Source organism: Nicotiana sylvestris, chromosome 9, assembly GCF_000393655.2.
Source record: "Nicotiana sylvestris chromosome 9, ASM39365v2, whole genome shotgun sequence".
NCBI classification, from domain to species: Eukaryota; Viridiplantae; Streptophyta; class Magnoliopsida; order Solanales; family Solanaceae; genus Nicotiana; species Nicotiana sylvestris.
Window position 1 is genome coordinate 170,581,413 of NC_091065.1, and position 22,689 is coordinate 170,604,101.

Consider the following 22,689-nt stretch of genomic DNA (forward strand, 5'->3'; position numbering starts at 1 on the left):
GTCTTGTTCACTACTTTTCAGTTCACTGGAGCTTCCTTCACTTGATGGGAGACTTATGAGAGGCAAAGCCGGTTGGTGTAGCACCACTTACATGGCAGGAGATCCCCGTTCTCTTCTTGGAGAAGTATATGTCGCTGTCTTGTAGATAAGAGTTGTGTAGGCAGTTCGAGCAATTACATCAGGATGATATGACTGTGACTCAATACGAGATGAGGTTTTCTGAGTTGGCCCATCATGCTTCTTGGCTAGTTCCCACTGATAAGGAGAGGATCAGGAGGTTCGATGTTGGCCTCACATTTCAGCTGCGATTTCTTATTACTAGAGAGAGGGTGACCGATGCTACTTTTAGAGGAGCTTGTTGACATTGCTCGGGAGATAGAGTCTATCCACCACCAGGAGCGGGTTGAGAGGGAGGCTAAGAGGCCTCATGGATTAGGTAGTTTTGGTGGTGTTCGTTTTGGAGGTCAGTTCCTCCATGGCAGAGGTCGACCTTACAGGCATGCTCAAACGGCTCCCCCAGTCCACCATGGTGCATCATCTGGCCAAGGTTCTCACAGTTCACATTAGGGACACTCATCTCTCAGTGCCCTTCCAGCTCTGAGTTCGTCCCGTGCTCCATCAAGAAAGGGCTCATCCTTGCCAGGTCCTTCTATAAGTAATCCTAGTGCTTGAGGCTCCCTTCAGTCCCCGCCACCAGCACCGAGGAGTTACTACGAGTGTGGAGAGTTTGATCATATCAGGAGGCAATGTCCCAACCTATAAGGAGGTCCAGCTGAGTAGCAGAGGGGTCAGCCTTCGACTTCAGCACCAGTTACTTTATCACCCACCCAGCCAGCTCGGGGTGGAGCTTCGTCAGTTAGGGGTTGCCCTAGAGGGGACGCCGATCAGGTGGCGGTCAGGCCCATTTCTATGCACTCCCTACCAGACCAAATGTCATTGCTTCAGACATAGTGATCACATGTATTATCCCAGTATGTCATCGAGATGCCTCTGTATTATTTGACACTGCTTCCACCTATTCATAGGTGTTGTCATATTTTGTTCATTATCTGGACATGTTCCCATGAGTCTCTAATTTTGTCTATTCGTGTATCTATTCCGGTGGGCGATACTATTTATTACGCCCCGCAATATTACGTCAATATTACGTTCCGTAATATTAAGTTACGACGATGTTGCACCCTGTAGTATTGTGCGTTGAAATTTGTTGTAAGGTAATTGACATCAGTCCAAGGAAAAGATAATTTGGAGATTATAAGTATTGTAAGTGATGAATAAATTCGTGAAGGTGAGAAGGGAAGCAAGTTGAAGAAAATGAATTTCGTTAAAATTTGGTATTTTGGGATAAAATACGGCCCGAGATAAAATACTCAGTATTTATGGACTTGTGTCATACAAGGTACCACATGACCATGATAGTAAGGTGAATAAGGTATGTGAAAAGTGAATAGTATTTTAAGAAAGTTAAAATAATTCTTAATTATGCGGGTAATTGATTAATTACCGGATAGCGGGATACTACCTAATTGATTATTGGATAAAGATTAAATTTCCCAACAAAGGGATTACGTGACAGCACCCCCTTAAAGCATATGTATGACTCATAAGTCATATGAGAATAGGTGGCAAATTTTAAAATCATTTGGAGGATATGTTTGAATTGAGTCGCAGGTCCAAATCCATCCATGATATCTGTAAACTCAATTTCCAATTATCACATGTGATGGACAAGTATATTTATTAGGAAATGAGGGACAATCACTTATAAACTCATTTATTCTCTTTTGAGCTCAAAAATCCACATTACTTTCTAACTTTTTAACTTAGTCTCATTGATAATAGGGTGCTTTCTAGTTTCTATATTGGCCTGGTGCCTCATTAATTGACACTTTCATGTTACAAACCATACAACATCAACCTCACCTTCCTCTATCACCCATTGTTGATTGCTTTATATACCGTGTAGTGAATTTTACTTAAGCTTTGTGTTTGTTGGGATGAACGTCACGAACTTGTGCGCCACGATGTTAAACAAGTATGAGTCTAGCTCATTTATTGATTTCTTTGGAGAGAAGGTTTTAGTTCATGACGCTTTCTGGGTTTTCATTTTTATGGGGACTGAAGTTGGATTCAAATTTTTTTGGTTACGTATTGTCGCTATTGTCATGTTAGAGGGATTGTCAAGAGAATCGACTCAGGTATGTTAAGGCTATCCCTTCTTTCTTTTGGCATGATTTATACGATACGAACGAAACGTGCAAATGCACAAATTCCATAAATGACTCTATTCATAGAAGTATTAGAGATATCTATGTTCTTGAATTTCCACATGTCATAATATTTTATCATCTATTCATGAGTCTCAGGAAAATACGAAAGTTGAAAAGAGTTTACTTTATGATATTACTGAAAGGCAAAATGGTCTTATGACGTTCCAAAAGATTTTATTGACGTATTTATCATGCATTGCATTCATCTGCATTGACCCATGACCAGACGGCGTTATATACGTGTATATATGTATGTATATATATGTATATGAGATATGGGAAAGGTTATAGCGTTATATACGCACAACCACCTGATCAACTAGTATACGTTGATGATTTTGCCCACAATGACCAAGATGATATGATGGAATGTCCTCAGAGGTTGATGATGTTAGGCAAAATACATATGTTACCACCTGAACTATGGACCAAATCCCCCTTACATACTTTTTGTGGACGATAATAATATTACACACGCAACCTTTCTAAAGTGTAGCTAGTACACGCCATTTTTTCCAGATGGCATGCGCGTGTTTAACTAAAACATTGTGCGCGTATAACCTCTAAAATTTTATTCAGATCCTTAATTAAATGCCACATGTCATAATTTTTTTCCTTATATCTTTTCTTAATATGATAGTAAAAAGAAACTAGAAAAGGGAAAACCAGATCTGGCTTTCTTTTTTGTTCCTTGTCATCCCAGCTTAGATCCATCCTCCCACTTCCCCCCCACCCCTACACACAAAAAAAAAATCATAACAATTGCTTGATATTATAATCCAGCTTGATATTATGTTTCTTCCCATGTATAAAAAGAATCATAACAAACATTTAAAGTATTTTCCTCTTCAATTGCTGCTGGATTTCTCGTTTTCAAACAAAGGTTTCTTTTTTTAAATAGGTGTGGAAAAGGGGGACTGTGGTATTTGTTGATTTGTTTTGAACATTAATGGTGATGGTGGTAGCTACGATGTTGGTGGCAGCTATGGCGGTAACAATAGTGATAAGGTGGTGATAATGGAGGAAGGAAAAATTACTTTAATTTTTGGTGAAGAAGATGAGAAACGGGGGGGGGGGGGGAGGGGGGGCTTTGTTTCTTTTTTGTTTGTTTTCTTTTAAATATTATCAATTGGTGTAAATTTAGTTTTTTCTTTTTTTTCTTGAGTTAGGACACGTGCCACGACCTTATTGGCGCGTGACCTCACACATATTTTGAAAAGCTGGTAATTTTCTTGAGTTAGGACACGTGTCACGACCTTATTGGCGCGTGACCTCACACATATTTTGAAAAGCTGGTCAAGAAAAAAAGTGGTGTGTATTATCTACACTTTAGAAAGGTTGCGTATGTAATATTATTATTGTCCACAAAAAGTGTGTAAGGGGGATTTGGGCCATAGGTTAGGTGGGTACTTATGTATTTTGCCATGATGTTATGAAACATGTAGCTATGCACAACATGACATTCATACGCATATGCATGATACCATAATTAATTCATGATTTACAAAGTTATTCAGACTTTCAGGTTGAGTCATGTACTCTATATTTCTTCCATGTTTGTTATGTACTTATTTTTGTGCCTTACATACTCGGTACAATTTTTGTACTAACATCCTTTTTGCCTAGGGATGCTACGTTTCATGCCCGCAGATCCCGATAGACATGTTAAGAGCCCGCCAAGTAGGCTATCAATTCAGCGGAAGATGTTGGTGCGCTCCATTGCTTCGGAGTTGGTTGTTTGGTTAGTATGATTTAGACGTGTATTGTTTGGTATGGTGGGATTCTGTCTCGACCTTTATGACATTTATGTACTCTTAGAGGCTTGTAGACATATGTCGTGTATGTGAAAGAATGTACGGCCTTGTCGGCCTATATTTTGAGTTTATAAATGATCATGGCCTATTAGGCCTGTATGCCACGTGTATATGATGATGTAATAAGAAATATACGTTACGTTGGTACTCGGTTGAGTAAGGTACCGGGCGCCCGTCGCGGCCCATCGGTTTGAGTCGTGACAATATTACTGTGAATTGTGTATATCGGTCGTGATGTCTTTTGGGTTGACCAATGCCCCAGCAACGTTCATGCATTTGACAAACAACATGTTTCGGCCTTATCTTGACTCATTCGTTATCGTATTCATCGATGATATCTTGATGTACTCTCGTAGCTAGGAGGAGCATACCCAGCATTTGAGGGTTGTATTGCGGCAGTTTAGAGAGGAGAAACTTTATTCCAAGTTCTCCAAGTACGAGTTTAGGCTTAGTTCAGTGGCATTCTTGGGGCACGTGGTGGACAGTGAGGACATTCAGGTATATCCAAAGAAGATAGAGGCGGTCCAAAGTTGGCTCAGATCGTTCTTAGCTACATAGATTCAGAGCTTTCTTGGTTTGGTTGGTTATTACCATCGGTTCGTATAGGGTTTCTCGTCTATCTCATTGCCCTTGATCGAATTGACTCAAAAGGGTGCTCCTTTTAGGTGGTCGGATGAGTGTGAGGAGAGCTTTCAGAAGCTCAAGACTGCCTTGACCACAACTCTAGTTCTAGTTCTACCATCAACTTTTGGTTCTTATACCGTATATTGTGATGCTTCTCAGATCAGTATTGGGTGTGTTTTGATGTAGGAGGGTAGAGTGATTGCTTATGCTTCACATTTTTTTTGTAATCCCCATGAGAAGAACTACCATAGTTCACGTGTTTGGAGTTGGCTTCCATAGTTCACATGTTGAAGATTTGGAGGCACTATGTTTATGGTGTGTTTTGTGAGGTATTTACTGATCATTGTAGCCTCCAACACTTGTTCAAGCAGAATGATCTCAATCTAAAGCAGCGTAGGTGGTTGGAGCTGCTAAGGCATGATATTACCATTTTGTACAATACGGGAAAGGCCAATATGGTGGTCGCTACCTTGAGTAGAAAGGCAGTGAGTATGGGTAGTCTTGCATTCCTTCTTGTTGGTGGGAGACCCCTTGCAGTTAATGTTCAGGCCTTGGCTAACCGGTTCGTGAGATTGGATATTTCGGAGCCCAGTCGGGTTCTAGCTTGTGTAGTTTCTTGGTCTTCCTTGTTTGATTGCATCTGAGAGCGCTAGTATGATGATCCTCATTTGCTTGTCCTCAAGGACAGGGTTAAGCATGGTGATGCCAGAGATATGACCATTGGTAATGATGGGGTATTGAAGGAAATTCAATGCTATTTAGGTGATTGTGGATTGGCTGACCAAGTTCGCGCACTTAATTCTAGTTGGTATTACTTATTTTTCAAAGAGATTGGATGAGATTTACATCAGATAGACTGTTTGCCTGCACGAGTGTGCATGTTTCCATCATTTCAGATAGAGGCACGCAGTTCACATCGAAGTTTTGGAGAGCCGTGCAGCGAGAGTTGGGCACTCAAGTCAAGTTAAGCATAGCATTTCACCCTCAGACGGACAGACGGTCCGAGTGTACTATCCAGATGTTGGAGGACATGCTACGCGCTTGTGTCATTAATTTTGAGGGTTCATGGGACCAGTTTCTGCCTCTCTCGGAGTTTGCTTATAATAACAGTTATTAGTCGAGCATTTAGATGTCTCCGTATGAGGATCTCTATTAGAGGAGGTGTAGATCTCCGGTGGGATGGTTTGAGCAGGGTTAGGCTAGGCTTTTGGGTACAGACTTGGTTCAGGATGCATTGGACAAGGTGAAATTGATCCAAGAGCGACTTCGCACGGCGCAGTCGAGACAGAAGAGTTATGCTGACAGGAAGGTCCGTGATGTGTCTTACATGGTCGGGGAGAAGGTTCTACTGATGGTTTCGCCCATAAAGGGTGTTATGAGATTTGAAAAGAAGGTCAAGTTGAGCCCTCGGTTTATTGGGTCGTTTGAGGTGCTTTGGAGGATTGATGAGGTGGCATACGAGCTTGTTTTGCCACCTAGGATATTGAGTGTACATCCAGTATTTCATGTTTATATGCTTCGAAAGTATATCGGCGATTCGTCTCATATTTTGGATTTCAACACGGTCCAGTTGGATGGTAATTTGACTTATAATGTGGAGCCGGTGGCCATTTTGGGGCGGCAGGTTCGAAAGTAAAGGTCAAAGGATATAGCTTCAGTGAAATTGCAGTGGAGAGGTCAGCCCGTGGAGGAGTTTACTTGGGAGACCGAGCGGGAGATGCAGACCAGATATCCACCGCTATTTGAGACTCCACGTATGTTTCTAGACCCGTTGGAGGACAAACATTTTGTTTAAAAGGGGGAGGATATAACGACCATGTCGGTCGTTTCGAGAGTCTAGCCATGTTCCCCCATTTTCCTGCTTCTATTGTGTTCTATAGCCGTATTTTAACTTACCGGGTTAGGTTGTTTGGGTCTGGAGTGATTTTGGAGTGAATTGAGGTACTTAGTCTCTTAATTAGAAGTTCAAGTTGGAAAAGTCAACCGGATGTCGAATTATATGTAAACGACCTCGGATTTGAATTTTGATGGTTTCGTTAGCTCCGTTAGGTAATTTTGGACTTAGGAGTGCATCCGGAATGTGATTTAGAGGTCCATAGTAGAATTAAGCTTGAATTGGCGAAAGTTGGAATTTTGGAGAATTTGACCAGCAGTGGAAATTTTGATATCTAGGGCCGGATTTGATTTTCGGGAATTGGAGTAGGTTCATGGTGTCATTTATGACTTGTGTGCAAAATTTGATGTCAATCGGACGCTGTTTAATAGGTTTTGGCGTCGTTTTTGGAATTTGGAAGTTTAGAAGTTCGTTAGGCTTTGAATCCGAGTGTAATCCGTGTTTTTGATATTGTTTGAGGTGGTTTGAGGGTTCGACTAAGTTTGTATCGGGTGATTGGACTTGTTGGTATAATTTGTTGAGGTCCCGAGGGCCTCAGGTTGATTTCGAGTGGTTAGCGGAACAAGTTTGAAGTTTGAAGATTTGCTGAAGTTGGCATGTTGCTGGTGTACTCGCACCTCAAGGATATTGCCGCAGGTGCGGTGGGTTTGGTGCAGATGCAGAGGTGAGTTGGCTTGGAGAAAATTGTAGGTGCGAAGAGGGTGCGCATCTGTGGGAGGACGGTTCCGCAGATGCGATAGATGAGGACTTGGGTTGTTTCCGCAGAAGCGGACGAGGGACCGTAGATGCGTGTCCGCAGGTGCGAGACCTGGAACGCAGGTGCGGGCGTACCAGTTTAAGTGAGTTTTTGTAGAAGCGGAGTTTTATCTGCCGAAGCAGCTCCGCAGGAGCCGATATAGAGTCGCAGGTGTGAAAAGCCCGGGCAGAACATATAAAAACGGGACTTCGAGATTTTTCACCATTTTCACATTTTAGAACTCGGATTTTGGAGAATTTGGAAGTGATTACTGAGGTAAGCTCCTTGTGCCTATTTATCTTCAATAATGGTGTTTCCCACTGATTTTACACCTAGTTGGTGAGTTTTTGAGGTGAAATTTGGGAGATTAGGGCTTGAGAATTGGAGAGTGAATTTTGAGGATTTTGAGGTTCAAACGGTGTCGGCTTTTGATAAATTTAGTATGGTTAGACTCGTGACTGAATGGGCTTCCGGGTTTTGTGATTTTTCTTTGATTTGAAGACATGGGTCTGGGGGTCGGGTTGCCAATTTCGGATTTTTGGCCCTAATTTAGTAGTTTTCTTGTGGAATTGATCCTTTTAGCCTATATTAATTGTATTGTACTGCTTGTGGTTAGATTTGGGACATTCACATGCCGACTCCCGAGGCAAAGGCATTTTCGAGTAGAGTTTTGCTTGGACTGAGGTAAGTAATAGTTATAAATCTGGTCCTAAGGGTATGAAACCCCGGATTTTGTGTCGTGTGATTATTTTGGAGGTGACGCACATAGTAGGTGATGGGAGTGTGGGCGTGCACCGAAGGGATTGTGACTTGGTCCGTCCCGTGAGACTGTAAAGTCGAATAACTTTATGTTAACTACATGTTCCCTCAGTTTTCTTGAAATTTTATTGCAATTCATGTTAGAAATCATGTTTAGGCCTTATGATATCACTTTTGGGACCCGTTGAGGTCGTGTACTTGTTGAATTAGCTGTTATTTGTTGTTTTGTACTCATTCATGATTTTACTCGCGTATCACACTTCTGTCTCTTATTGTTTCTTGTTTATACATGTTATTATCTCTGTTTGGGCTGATTTATATGATTTTCGAGTGCCCGAGGGACTGGAGAGGTTGGTGACTGAGATAGGGCCTGAGTGCCGAGCTATGACCTATGTGAGTGTATATGGATTGGGTTGCACGTCGCAACAAGCCTTATGGCTATATATATATTGGATCGGGTTGCACGCCGCAACGAGCCTTATGTCTATTTATATATATTGGATCGGGTTGCACGCCGCAACGAGCCTTATGGCTATTTATATAGTGTATCTGTCTGCAAGCCGTATCGATATAGCGCTTGGGTTGAAGGTGCCCTTCCGGAGTTTGTACACCCCAGTGAGCGCAGGTACCCAATGAGTGTGAGTACTGAGAGCCGAGTGATTGAGCTGTTGAGATGAGTTGAGTGACTGTCGCCTTGAGAGGTTGTACTTTCTTTCATTTATAGTTGTACTTATTTGATATCTATCATTGTTGTGAAAATTTCTAGAATATTTTATATCTAGTTTACTTGAGCCCGAACTGATTTGACTTAAGCTGTCGGATTTGAAAGCATGTCTTTTCTTTACTGAATTATCTGAAATGAACTGTATTGCATAGCACGTCACTTCTTCTCAGTTCCTTATTTGTTTCTATTACTTACTGAGTTGGTTGTACTAATGCTACACCCTACACTTCATGTGCAGATCCAGGTGTGACCGGTCACGGAGGTCGTTGAGTTCGTGCGTGGATGATTATCGAAGATTTACGAGGTAGTTGCCGGCGTCCGCAGTCCTTGTCTCTCCTTTCTTATTATCCGTTTCTTTCTATATTGGCATTTTGGCACAGACTGTTGTAGACTCTGTTTCTAGACTGGTTGTAGATGCTCGTGACTTAGTGATACCTCGATGTCGGGCTATTTTCCGCACTTGTGTTTTGAGTTTAACCCGTTGTTATGTAAAACTCCGGATATTTTAAATGTCTTAACTCATTTTTGTTATATGTTGAAAGTGTTTTGAAAATATCAATTTTTCTAGTACCATGATAGGTGCCATCACGACGGGTAAGGTATCGTGACATTTTAGTTCGAAAGTATTGATTTATGTTCCCAAAAACTATTGAAAGTGTGCAAATTGCGGGAATGTTAGAAATTTGGGCTCTTATGAAGAAATCTGACTCAAAAAGGAGTATTTCGACTCACAAGGCAAGAAGCAGCCGCAAGACTAATGAAGAAGCCCAACAGTACTTTAAGTAGAAGTGCGGACCGCACATGAATTGTGCGGTCGCAGAACATGGTCTGCACTGACAAGAATTCAAAAAGTTCTGAGAGTGTGCAAATGCATTGCAGCCACAGACCAAATTGTGTGGCTGCAGAATCCAGCTCCTTGCTGAACCAAACAATATGCGGACCGCACATGGAATTGTGCAACCGTAGAACCCCACGAGGGGAATTTTTGTCAGCTGTATTTGGGCCACTATAAATAGACAGAAATCACATTTTTAGGTCAGGTTTTGAAGTTCTAATAGTTGTAGCCATTGTAGTTTCCATTTTAGGAAATTTGTGATCATTTGGGATAAAAATATCATAGTTTATCATTTTAATCTTATATTATGAGTTTAATTAGTCTTTCTTCTTTGCTTTCTTCATTTTCTACTATGAGTAGCTAGACATTTACTAGGGTTGTCACCCAACCCTAGTGTGTAAATCTTATAGGTATTTAATTTAATGCTTGTTTATGATTGGGTGTTGATTATTTAGCCTTGTTTATGCTTTAATTTTAGAAGTAATGATTGAAAATATTGATTCATGCTTTTTGACTTGGTCTCTACTTGAGAAAGAGGGACCTAGCCTTGGAAAACTTGGCTAACAAGAATTGGGCTGAGTAAGGATTTGACTAGCCTAATTAAAGGGTTTGAACTAGAGATAGAGAAAACCCGACTTGAGCTCATATCAACATTTAGCATGATACTCATTTGGGCTTGAGAAAGCCAAATTGGGCAAAGTCACTCTATGATCGAGAGGTATTGAGTGGGTAACTTAGAGTTTAGAGCTATAATACACCCAGATCAATAAAACAAATGTTAACGTACTTAACCCATTAGGCGAACACCTAGGTGAAGGTCACATCCCTAGGCTTTTTAACCATTTTGTAAAAACAACAAAAACAATCACTCGCTTTCTAGTTTCTTCTCATTAGTTTATAATTGTTATTGTTAATTTAGAAGTAGAAAACAAAATCCCTTGTGTGGAAGCGCAATTTAGTTATTTTATTTGCTCTCATAAAGTGTATACCCTAACACCCATATTAAACTCCCTGTGGAAATCGACTCCGACTCTTGTTGGGTACTATTCTTCCAATGACCATTTCCACTCATTATTAAATACAGATTGGATGTGGATTAATTTTTGGCATCGTTCGGGGGATCAAACCAGGTCACCCACGTGACAGATGAGTTAAAACGGTGTTAGTTGTATATTTGAGTGTATTTTTGGAATATCTTCTTTCACTTCCGTATTACTAATTTGTTTAAGAAATTTTAGGTACAACCATGGCAAACAATGAGCTCTAAAATTTGCCTTTGGGCAAATTGGACGGCGAGGAATAACAAGTAGAGGAGGTACCTCAAGAGCCACAAGCTAATCGGAGAAGCCGAGTACCTCATGATAATGTGCCCGTTCCATCCCCACCTTCATCACGAGCGACTCCACATCGGATATGCCCAACAAAGGTTATAATAATGCAATAGTCACTCCCCGTATTAGGGCGAATAACTTTCAAATCACCAATGTGATGCTCACTTTGCTTGAACAATGTGGTTTCTTTACCGGTAATCCAAATAAAAATGCTTACAAACATTTGAAGAGCTTTGTAGATACATGTTGGGGGAGCAAGTAAACTAATATTTCCGAGGATGCATTGAGGCTAAGGCTTTTCCCCTTCTCTCTATGTGGAAAGCTTTAGATTGTTGGAAGAATTGCCGAACCATTTAATTCACACTTGGGATGAGTTGGCGAAAAGTTCATTGCTAAGTTTTTCTCTCTCGAGCATATGGCTACACTTCGAGATAAGATCTTGTCATTCAAGCAAGAGCCAAATAAATCACTACACAAGATATGGGAGCGCTATAGAATAATGGTTAAGGAATGTCCCAACAACGATACGATGAAAAACATGATACAACAAACCTTTTATCGTGGGATTAACACAACCAACCAATATGTAGTGAATCAACTAGCCGATGGAACTTTTGTGATTATGCCTTATGCGTAGGCGTGTGAAATTTTGGATGCGATGGTGGAAACATCATCGGCTTGGCAATCCTGGGTCAATATTCTACAAGGTGATCCAAATATAATCCACCTTCTCAAAGAATTGCAAGACAATGGCCAAGCTATTGCCGAATTGACCACTACCATGACTCAACTAGCAAAATCTCAACTAAATCATGTGCAAGTCCCTAAGCAAGTTAATGCTATAAAGGGAGTTAATGTGTTGGTAAACAAGAGGAGGACCAAGGGTACACAAGTGCAAACTCGAGTGAAGAACTATCTGCAAGATGGTGGTGGTTATGACCAAGATGATTCTTATAATGAGCAAGAGGAGGTAGTACAATATGTGAATTATTTTCAAGGGCAAAGAAACAACTTCCAAGGCCCAAACCAACAACAATGGCAACCACAAAACAGTCATGGAAATTGGAATTCTAACAATCAAGGAAATCGGAGTGAAAACAACCAAGGAAATTGGGGAGGCAACAATCAAGGTGGTTGGAGTAACAATCAAGGTAACTGGGGGTCGGGTTTTCAAAGACCCCCTGTGTATCAACGACCGATCAACCCACTTCCTTATCCTTCCCATGGTTCAAGTTCTTCAAACAATGAGATGGGACATATTGAGAGTATGTTCAAGAAAATGATGGAAAAGAATGACAATTCGGATGCCCAACTTGCCTCACACAACACATCAATCCGCAATATAGAAGTTCAAATGGGACAAATCTCTCAAGCCTTAAATTCTCGTCCTAAGGGGGCACTAACAAGTGACACGGTGGTAAACTTAAAGGGTTGTAATAATATGGTGCATACTATGGCGGTTATCACAAAAAGTGGAAGAGGCGGGAATGCACCCACCTCAAGTGGATGGCGTCTTGTTGATGATGATCAAGTGATGCAAGAAGAAGAGATCCCAAACAATGTTGTTCAACCTAATGAGGAAGTTCAGATTGATATTGATGATAGTGTGGAAGAGACTCAAGAGGAGGTGAACCCATCTAGGAAACACATTATTGACATACTGAAGCCGGTAGTGCAAAAGGCAAAGGCACCATTGCCTAAGTCTCCACTTCCATAACCTCAACGACTTACCAAATAAAATGGTGAGAATCAATTCAAGAAATTCATTCAAATAATAAAAAGTCTTTCAATCAATGTGCCATTGGTAGAAGCTTTGGAACAAATGCCCGGTTATGCAAAGTTTATGAAAGTTTTTGTGATAAAGAAGCAGTCAATGAATTTTGAGACCATCAAAGTCACTCATCAAGTGAGTGAAATTGTTCATTAAATGGCTCCTAAGTTGGAGGATCCTGGTGCTTTCATGATTCCTTGTACAATTGGAAGTGTCGAGATTGCTAAAGCTCTTTGTGATCCTAGAGAAAGGATAAATTTGATGCCATATCCGATTTTCAGGACTTTGGGTATTGGGAAACCAAGACCCGCCTCTATGAGATTGCAAATGGCCGACCGTACCATGAAAAAGTTGTTGGGTGTGATTGAAGATGCTTTGGTCGGGGTTGATAAATTCATTCTTCCAGTGGATTTTGTCAATCTAGGCTGTAAGGTTGATTATGAGATGCCAATTATTCTTGGGAGTCCTTTCATTGCTATGGGTAACACCCTTTTTGATATTGAAGCCGGATAACTCACTTTCTGGGTTGGTGATGAAAATATGGTATTATATGTGTGTAAGTCCATACGGCAACCAAATAGTAATGAGGTGTGTTCTTTTGTCGATTTGGTGACTGATGTCATTGTTGATGATACAAGTGCTACAATCAAGGTTGGTGATATGTTGGAGTCCGTCTCGCTTAACTTTGGTGATAACGAGATGGATGGCCTCATGGAATGTGTGAACTCTTTGCAAAGAATGGGGTCGTACAACTATACACCCCGAAAATTGTCCTTAGATCTTGAAAATAGGAAGACTCCTCCACAAAGCCTTCTATTGAAGATCCACCTACCTTGGAGTTGAAGCCATTGCCTCCACATCTTCGGTATGAATTTTTTGGCCCTTTTGCATGCACAATATCAAGTTGGAGGATGACGCTAAACCATCTATTGAACATCAAAAAAGACTCAATGAAGCTATGCAAGAAGTTTTCAAGAAGGAGATTATAGTGGTTGGATGTCGAGGTTGTCTACCTCATATCTGATAGTTCATGGACTTCTTCGATTCAATATGTCCTAAAGAAGCGGGGCATGACTATAGTCACCGATGACAAGCATGAATTGATTCCTACAAGAACGGTAACCGGTTGGAGGGTGTGTATGGATTATTGCAAGCTCAAGAAAGTTGTAAGGAATAATCATTTTCCACTTCCTTTCTTAGATCAAATGCTCGATATATTGGCCGGCCGTGCTTTCTATTACTTTCTTGATAGGTACTCGGGCTACAACCAAATTCTTATTGCTCTGGAAGATCAAGAGAAAACAACCTTTACATGTCCTATGGTACTTTTGCAAATTCTTATTGCTCTGGAAGATTAAGAGAAAACAACCTTTACATGTCCTATGGTACTTTTGCTTTCAAGCAGAAGCTATTTGGTTTTTGCAACGCACCGGTGACTTTTCAACGGTGTATGATGGTTATTTTCATGGAAATGGTGGAGGTCTACCTTGAAGTTTCCATGGATTATTTCTCAGTGGTTAGGGATTCTTTTGATGATTGTCAAACCATTTTGGTACTCAATTGGGAGAAGTATCATTTCATGCTTGAGTAAGGCATTGTCCTTGGCCATAGAATCTCAAGGAATGGAATTGAATTTGACAAGGCAAAAATTGAGGTGATTTCTAAGCTTCCACCCCCAACTTTGGTGAAGGGTGTGCAGAGTTTCTTAGGTCATGCGGGTTTTAACCGATGCTTTATCAAAGATTTCTCTAAAGTGGTGAACTTGTTGCGCAAGCTTCTTGAGAAGGATGCCAAGTTTAATTTCAATGATGATTGCACGAGAGCTTTTGAATTGTTGAAGCTCAAGTTGACAACTACTCCCATCATCACCGCTCTAAATTGGAGTGTGCCTTTTGAACTCATGTGTGATGCAAGTGACGTAGCGGTTGGGGCTGTTTGGGGGGAATGTATCAACAAGATTTTCCATCCGGTCTACTTACGAGTGCAAAACACACACTTAAATATGCTCGCTAGTCGAATATAGTAAATTATAATATCGTATCCACAGGGATTGGAGTTAATCAGTATTATCGTAGTTTGTAGCTAGATTGCTATTTAAGATGATCAACAATTGATATTTATGTGATTTTAAATAATTGAGTAGTGACAAACAACACAAGTAATAATCAAAGGACGATATCAATGGGAGAAGATAGGGTTGATAGGACAGGATTATAGATAGAGTTATAATCGAAAAATAAGTATCAATATATCAAATCTATCAAAATATAAAGAGAACTACTCCATAGATATGGAGTAATTCATCAATAATATGTTTTAGTTAAAGGAAAACATAAAACAATCCAAACTCTTGTCTTAAGTGAGGATTGAATGACGAAATCCTTGAGCTTTTGCTTCTTCACCTCCTCCTTAACTTCCTTAGGTCTTAGATTGCTCAGGCCCGCCGCATGGGGCGACACACCATGCGGGGTGGTAGTGGAGCTTATTAGAGAGCTTGTAATTTGACTGATAGTAGAAATTGGGCAGCGGCAGCGCGTGGCGCGTTGCGGCTGTGGGTTTTCCTCAGAGCTTGCCTTTTTGCTTGATTTTTGAAGTTCAGACGTGGTTCTCGACACACGAACGCGATTCTGGCTTAATCCCATGGGCTTTTACATAAACTTCAAAGCTTCAAATCACTCGAATTCATTCCATAATATCTACAACACCCGGAATCATTCTTACAAGGCATAAAATACACAATTAGTGGAAAACACTAGCAATTAAATCTCAAACTCAATTAAAGTACAATAAATTAGAGTGCAATAAGCGACTAAAATGCGAGATTGTAGCCTACCATCAACACCCTACACTTAACCATTGCTCATCCTCGAGCAATCGAACTACACTTTATATAGACACGACTTTTGTAAACATCTCCCCTAAATCATCATACCAAGAATATTTAAAATAGACTAAGCACGATAGTGTAACATCCTCACCTCAAGATTTGACTCACAAGTACCATGCATTATTCACAACCTGCTCACTTACTCTAACATAGAGGTCAACAATATTACCTTTTCTTCATGAATCAAGTGCCCTCACACAACAATAGAGAGTAATTCCACACACAATAAAATTTAAGAACAATTAGGAACTCAAGATAGAAATAATTCGCTCACTCTTAGAAAAAACACTCATATGCCACAAAAGATGAACCATAGGCTTGCTTGTAGTGTACTACCCTACTAATTGAGTTTATTCAATCAACAAGCAAGTAAGACTTTAATTGGTTGTAATGTAGGTTGCGGCATAGGTAGAATACATTTAGATATAAGAGTAACTAAACCTCCCTAAGCACTTTAATATATACACTTTAACATTCAAAACCCCACACTTATGTCAAACCATACTCCACTTTCACATCAATATACATTAACTCCCTACTTATTAAGCACAAATACATCAAGAGCTACCGCTTATCAAGGAATATTTTTCACCACAATAAAAAAAAATTCTTTTCAACTCAAGTGGCTCTTATCTTTTCAAAACATTGCACCTTTTTTTTTCAATAGTTCCACTCAAAAGCCACACTAACCACTTCGCACTTCAATTTTTACAAAGTTCATAACAAATTTAAGTGCTCACAAGAGGTGAAAAGGTTCAAATAGATGGTCAATTCAAACAAATTGGTAAGACTTGTAATGTGGTTGCCTAAGAAACGGGATTACAGGCTCAAAAAGGGTTACCACGATACATAACAATTAGGTGGGTAATAGCATATAACCGGCTCAATAAAGAAACGCCCATATCACTTTCAAGACTGAATACAGCTACTATTTTGCTTTACAAACAAACAGGGCAAGTTCTAGACATCAAATGCAATGCATAAAATAACACCAAACCTCACACACACTAACGAGCTCAAAACATACCCTAAAATATGATCGCTAGTCGAATATAGTAAATTATAATATCGTATCCACAGGGATTGGAGTTAAATAGTATTTTTGTAGTTTATAGCTTGATTGCTATCCAAGATGATCAACAATTGCTAATTATGTGATTAAAACTACAATTAACTAAGAGACTAATTTGTTGACTAATGACGACTGACGCAAGTAATGAGCAGGGAAAGATATCAATGGGAGAAAATAAGGGTTGATAGGATAGGTGCAAGACAATTCTTTGAGCTCTAACTCTAGATAATTCACTTCTAATGTTAAGTGAGTTTCTCGAATTAACTCAAATATTTTTTCACACATTCAGTAGAAACACTTCTCTCGATTAAGTTTCAACCTCACAGTATGAACTAAATTAAGCTCGGTGAAGATATGTAGGTATTCGAAATGGATTGGTCACTAGGAAAACCTCTTTCGATTATTCTCCTAACTAGGTTAATCAAAAATTCAACTAGCCTTTTTCTATTACTTAGAAAAATTAATGAATTTACCAAACAAAATATAACACAAAAATATCACAAGTTATGCCTCTCTCGATTACATGAACTTGTGAATATAGATGCAACAATTAAAACATCCAAGACGATTCAATACATAAACTAGAGTTATAATCCACATACAAATATCAATACCAAATTCATCAAACATTAAATAGAACTACTCCATAGATATGGAGTAATTCATCACAAATAAGTTTAAGTTAAAGGAAAACATAAAACAATCCAAACCTTTGTCTTGAGTTAGGATTGAATGATGAAATCCTTGTGCTCTTACTTCTCCAACTTCTCCTTAACCTCCTTAGGTCTTAGATGTGGCAAAAGTCCAAAAACTACCGTTTTCCCATGTATATATACCAAGTAGGGTCGGGCCCAAGCGAAAACACCTTTTCCTACGCAAAATAGGACACTTTCCGGAGTTGGACGTACGCAGCCGTGCACCTGGGTGTGTGCTCGTGCATACGGCTGCGCGCTTTAGCCAATTTTCTGCCTCACATGGGTGCCCAGTGCGCGCTCGCGCACCAAGGTGATGTCCTGCTTGATTCTTCGTTTCTTTCTTTAAGTGCACTAGCATCCCTTGATCCCCAAACACGATCCCGACTTAATTCTTTGGGATTTTAATCAAATTTCAAATCTCCAAATAGCTCGAATTAGCTCCACAACATCTAAATAGATTAGAATCACTCTTACAAGGCATAAAACACACAATTATAAATACTAGCGATTTAATCTCAAACTCAATTAAAGTGCAATAAGCGACTAAAACGCGAGATTGTAGCTATACCATCAACACCCCACACTTAACCATTGCTCATCCTCGAGCAATCAAACTGTACTTTATATAGACACGACTTTTTTAAACAACTCCCCTAAATCATCATACCAAGAATATTTAAAATAGACTAAGCACGATAGTGTAACATACTCACCTCAAGATTTGACTCACAAGTACCATGCATTATTCACAACCTGCTTACTTACTCTAACATAGAGGTCAACAATATTACCTTTTCTTCATGAATCAAGTGCCCTCACACAACATTAGAGAGTAATTCCACACACAATAAAATTTAATTACAATTAGGAACTCAAGATAGAAATAATTCACTCACTCTTAGAAAAAACACTTATATGCCACAAAAGATGAACCATAGGCTTGCTTGTAGTGTACTTGTGACGACCCAAGGGGTCATCACCGTAATTCTTCCTTGTTCCGTGCTCCCGAGGTTTTGAAAACCTTGTTTTTAGTTGCCTCGATTGGCGTGTGCAGTTCGGGCGTGTAGCCGAAAAGTTTTTATGTTAGAATATATGAATTATGTGAAACATTTGATGAATTTTGGTATTAATATGCATAATGCTGACTTCGGTCAACATTTTGGGTAAACGGACCCGGACCTGTGATTCGACGGTCCCGGAGGGTTCGTAGAAAAATATGGGACTTGGGCGTGTGCCCGGAATCAAATTCTAAGGTCCCAAGCCCGAGAAATGAATTTTTGAAAGAAATTGTTTTTCTGAAATTTGATATGAAAATTGAAATGAAAAGGAGTTAGAAAATATAGGTATCGGGCTCGTATTTTGATTCTGACGCCCGGTACAAGTCTTAAATATATGTTAAGCACTATCTGTAAAGTTTGGCTAAAAACGGACATCATATGACGTGTTTCGGACTAAAAATGGAGAGTTTGAGTTATGAAAGTTGAAGAAAGAAAATCATGTGTTTGAGGCTTGATCCTATGTATATGATGTTATTTTGGCGATTTGATCGCACGAGTAAGTCCGTAAGATGTTTTTAAGGTTGTGTGCATGTTTGGATTGGAGCCCCGAGGGCTCGGGTGAGTTTTGAATGGGGCCCGGGAGGTCTTGGACTTAAGAAAATGCAGGTTCAGGTGTTGCAGACACCAGCGCGGCCGCAGTCATTTCCGCGCGGTCCGCGCTGGAGCCGCGCGACCGCGATGCATTTTTGTGCAGTCCGCGTGGCTGATTCTGAGGGCTAGGGTTTCAGGTTAGCCAGCACGGCCGCGCACCAAAACAGTGTGGTCCGCGCTGGAAGGGTTCAGAGAAGCCCCACTTTTCTCCCACTCGGCGCGGCCGCAACATATTTTTGTGTGGTCCGCGTGAGGTCCTCAGAAAGGTATACAAGTTCGGAAAATCTCAGTCATTTTTCACTTTTAAAAAACCCAAAACCTAAGAGGCAATTTTCCAAACAACCTTTTTTCTCCAAAATGATTGGTAAGTGATTTCTAACTTAATTTCTTTATTCCTTAACATCTTTTAACATAATTTCAACTTCAAATCAAAGATTTTCATAGGGAAAATTGGGTGTTTTGGGTAGAACCTAGGTTTTCAACAAATTGAGAAGTTGGACCTCAATTTGGGGTCCGATTTAAAAACAAACATCTATTGGGATTCATGGAGGAATGGGTAACCGGGTTTTGGTCCGAACCTCGAGTTTCGACCACGTGGGTCCTGGGGTATTTTTGACCTTTTTGGGAAAAAAACCTTGAAAAATCTATTTTTCATGCATTGGGGATGATTCATTTAGTAATTATTAATGTGATTAAGTAACTTATGACTAGATTCGAGCGGATTGGTGGTGGAATCAAGAGGTAAAGCTATACTAGAAGCGTGAGTTGAGTTTGGAGCATTCGAGGTAAGTGTTTGTTCTAACTTTGGCTTGAGGGAATAGGATTAGGATGATATTTGCTACTTGCTAATGTGGAGTACGGTGTATAGGCATGGTGACGGTTATCTATGCACCGGAGTCTAGCATGACCGTGAGTCTTGATTGCTTTTAATTCGAATAATGTGACACAAGCTCCTTGTTTATTTGATGAGTTTCACATAATATGAACAGTTGAGGTAAAATTGCGATTGGTGTACATTTGGAGCGTTAGCTCGAACATGAATGTGTTAGTTGAGGAAGAATGGATTTAAAAAGGAGAATGTGTTGTGAATACTCCCTTGCCGGGATGTGTAGACTGATATATATATTCTCCCTTGTCGGGATATTTTGGGCTGTTAGTTGTACCCTTGCCGGGTTAAAGGTATTGAGTTGTTATTCTCCCCTGAAGGGGTCTAGTATATGAATTCAGATATTATGAACTATATTATGGGATCGTGTGGCACGCCGTCCACTTATATATGATATTATGGGATCGTGTGGCACGCCGTCCACTTATATATGATATTATGGGATCGTGTGGCACGCCGTCCACTTATATATGATATTATGGGATCGTGTGGCACGCCGTCCACTTATATATGATATTATGGGATCGTGTGGCACGTCGTCCACTTATATATGATATTATGGGATCGTGTGGCACGCCGTCCACTTATATATGATATTATGGGATCGTGTGGCACGCCGTCCACTTATATATGATATTATGGGATCGTGTGGCACGTCGTCCACTTATATATGATATTATGGGATCGTGTGGCACGCCGTCCACTTATATATGATATTATGGGATCGTGTGGCACGCCGTCCACTTATATATGATATTATGGGATCGTGTGGCACGCCGTCCACTTATATATGATATTATGGGATCGTGTGGCACGCCGTCCACTTATATATGATATTATGGGATCGTGTGGCACGCCGTCCACTTATATATGATATTATGGGATCGTGTGGCACGCCGTCCACTTATATATGATATTATGGGATCGTGTGGCCCGCCGTCCACTTATATATGATATTATGGGATCGTGTGGCACGCCGTCCACTTATATATGATATTATGGGATCGTGTGGCACGTCGTCCACTTATATATGATATTATGGGATCGTGTGGCACGCCGTCCACTTATATATGATATTATGGGATCGTGTGGCACGCCGTCCACTTATATATGATATTATGGGATCGTGTGGCACGCCGTCCACTTATATATGATATTATGGGATCGTGTGGCACGCCGTCCACTTATATATGATATTATGGGATCGTGTGGCACGCCGTCCACTTATATATGATATTATGGGATCGTGTGGCACGCCGTCCACTTATATATGATATTATGGGATCGTGTGGCACGCCGTCCACTTATATATGATATTATGGGATCGTGTGGCACGCCGTCCACTTATATATGATATTATGGGATCGTGTGGCACGCCGTCCACTTCGCCGGGGTTAGGCCAGGCACTTACCAGCACATGGGGTCGGTTGTGCTGATGCTACAATCTGTGCATTTTTTGTGCACAGATCAGGGAGCAGCTTATGGACCGCAGCAGTAGGACTTCTGGGAGCTATCTTTAGTCCAGGGATTCTCGAGGTAGCCTAGCTGGCATTCGCAGGCCGAAGTCCCTTTCCATGTTTTTTTGTTTGTTTATCTTGTATCAGACAAACATGATGTATTTTCTCTTCAGACATTGATTGTAGTATTCTGTAGTAGTCCGTGAGCTAGTGACACCAGACTCTGGGTAGCATTTTGGTTCAAACTTCCGCACTTTTGGTTTTCAGTTGCTTTAGATTTAAAGTCTTCCGCTTAGATTTTGTCTCGTTTATTATATTGTTTGAAAGAAAGCAGGAAAGGTGTTTTAAATATTTGGCTTGCCTAGCTCCGATAGTAGGCGCCATCACGACACCCGATGGTGGGAAATCCGGGTCGTGACAAGTTGGTATCAGAGCACTAGGTTACTCAGGTCTCACAACTCACGGACAAGCTAAGTAGAGTCTGAGGGATCGGTACGGAGACGTCTGTATTTATCTCGCAGAGGCTACCGAGTTAGGAAAACTTCACCTTTTTCATTCTTGTCGTGCGATTTTGTTTCTCAAGTACTGATTGTCTTTCCACTCTGTTCTTTCGCAGATGGCAAGGACACGTGCTTCCTCTTCTACCGCGTAACAGCCTGAGCCCCCAGTAGCAGCCCCTATTAGGGGCAGAGGGCGAGGCCGAGGCCGGGGCAGAGCTCAGCCCCAAGCAGCATTTCCGGCGACGGATCCTCAGGTCGATTTTGAGGAGGAAGTTCCGGCCCCAGCTGTTCCGGTGGGCCCAGCTCAGGTCCTAGAGGGTTTTATAGCCACTCCAGTGCTTCAGGATGCTTTGGTCTGACTGGTAGGCTTTATGGAGGGCATTTCTAGAGCGGGTTTGCTTCCCGTATCTCCAGCCACATCTCAAGCTAGGGGAGGAGTTCAGACTCCCGATACTCGTACTCCAGAGCCAGTAGCTCCTCAGGCTCAGGTTCCTGCGGTTCAGCCAGTCGTGGCAGTTCAGCCAGCTGTGGCAGTCCAGCCAGGTATTGTGGCTCAGTCCAGTGATGGTGCGGCTATGTCCGCGGATTCTTTGCGGAGGTTTGATCGTTTCACCAAGCTCTTCACTACTACATATAGTGGCACTCCCTCAGAGGATGCTTAGGATTTTATATTCAGCTGTCATGAGGTTCTACGGACTATGGGCATTGTAGAGACCAATGGGGTCGACTTCGCCACTTTTCGCCTGGCAGGATCCGCCAAGACTTGGTGGAGGGATTTCTGTTTA

General features: G+C 40.9%; 1 protein-coding gene across 1 annotated transcript; it reads left to right on the forward strand.

The window, feature by feature from the left end:
• Window positions 1–12,914: 12,914 nt before the first annotated feature.
• Window positions 12,915–13,271, forward strand: LOC138878585 (uncharacterized). Its single transcript, XM_070158277.1, has one exon. The coding sequence runs from the start codon at window positions 12,915–12,917 to the stop codon at window positions 13,269–13,271; it is 357 nt and encodes a 118-aa protein (XP_070014378.1).
• Window positions 13,272–22,689: the final 9,418 nt, after the last annotated feature.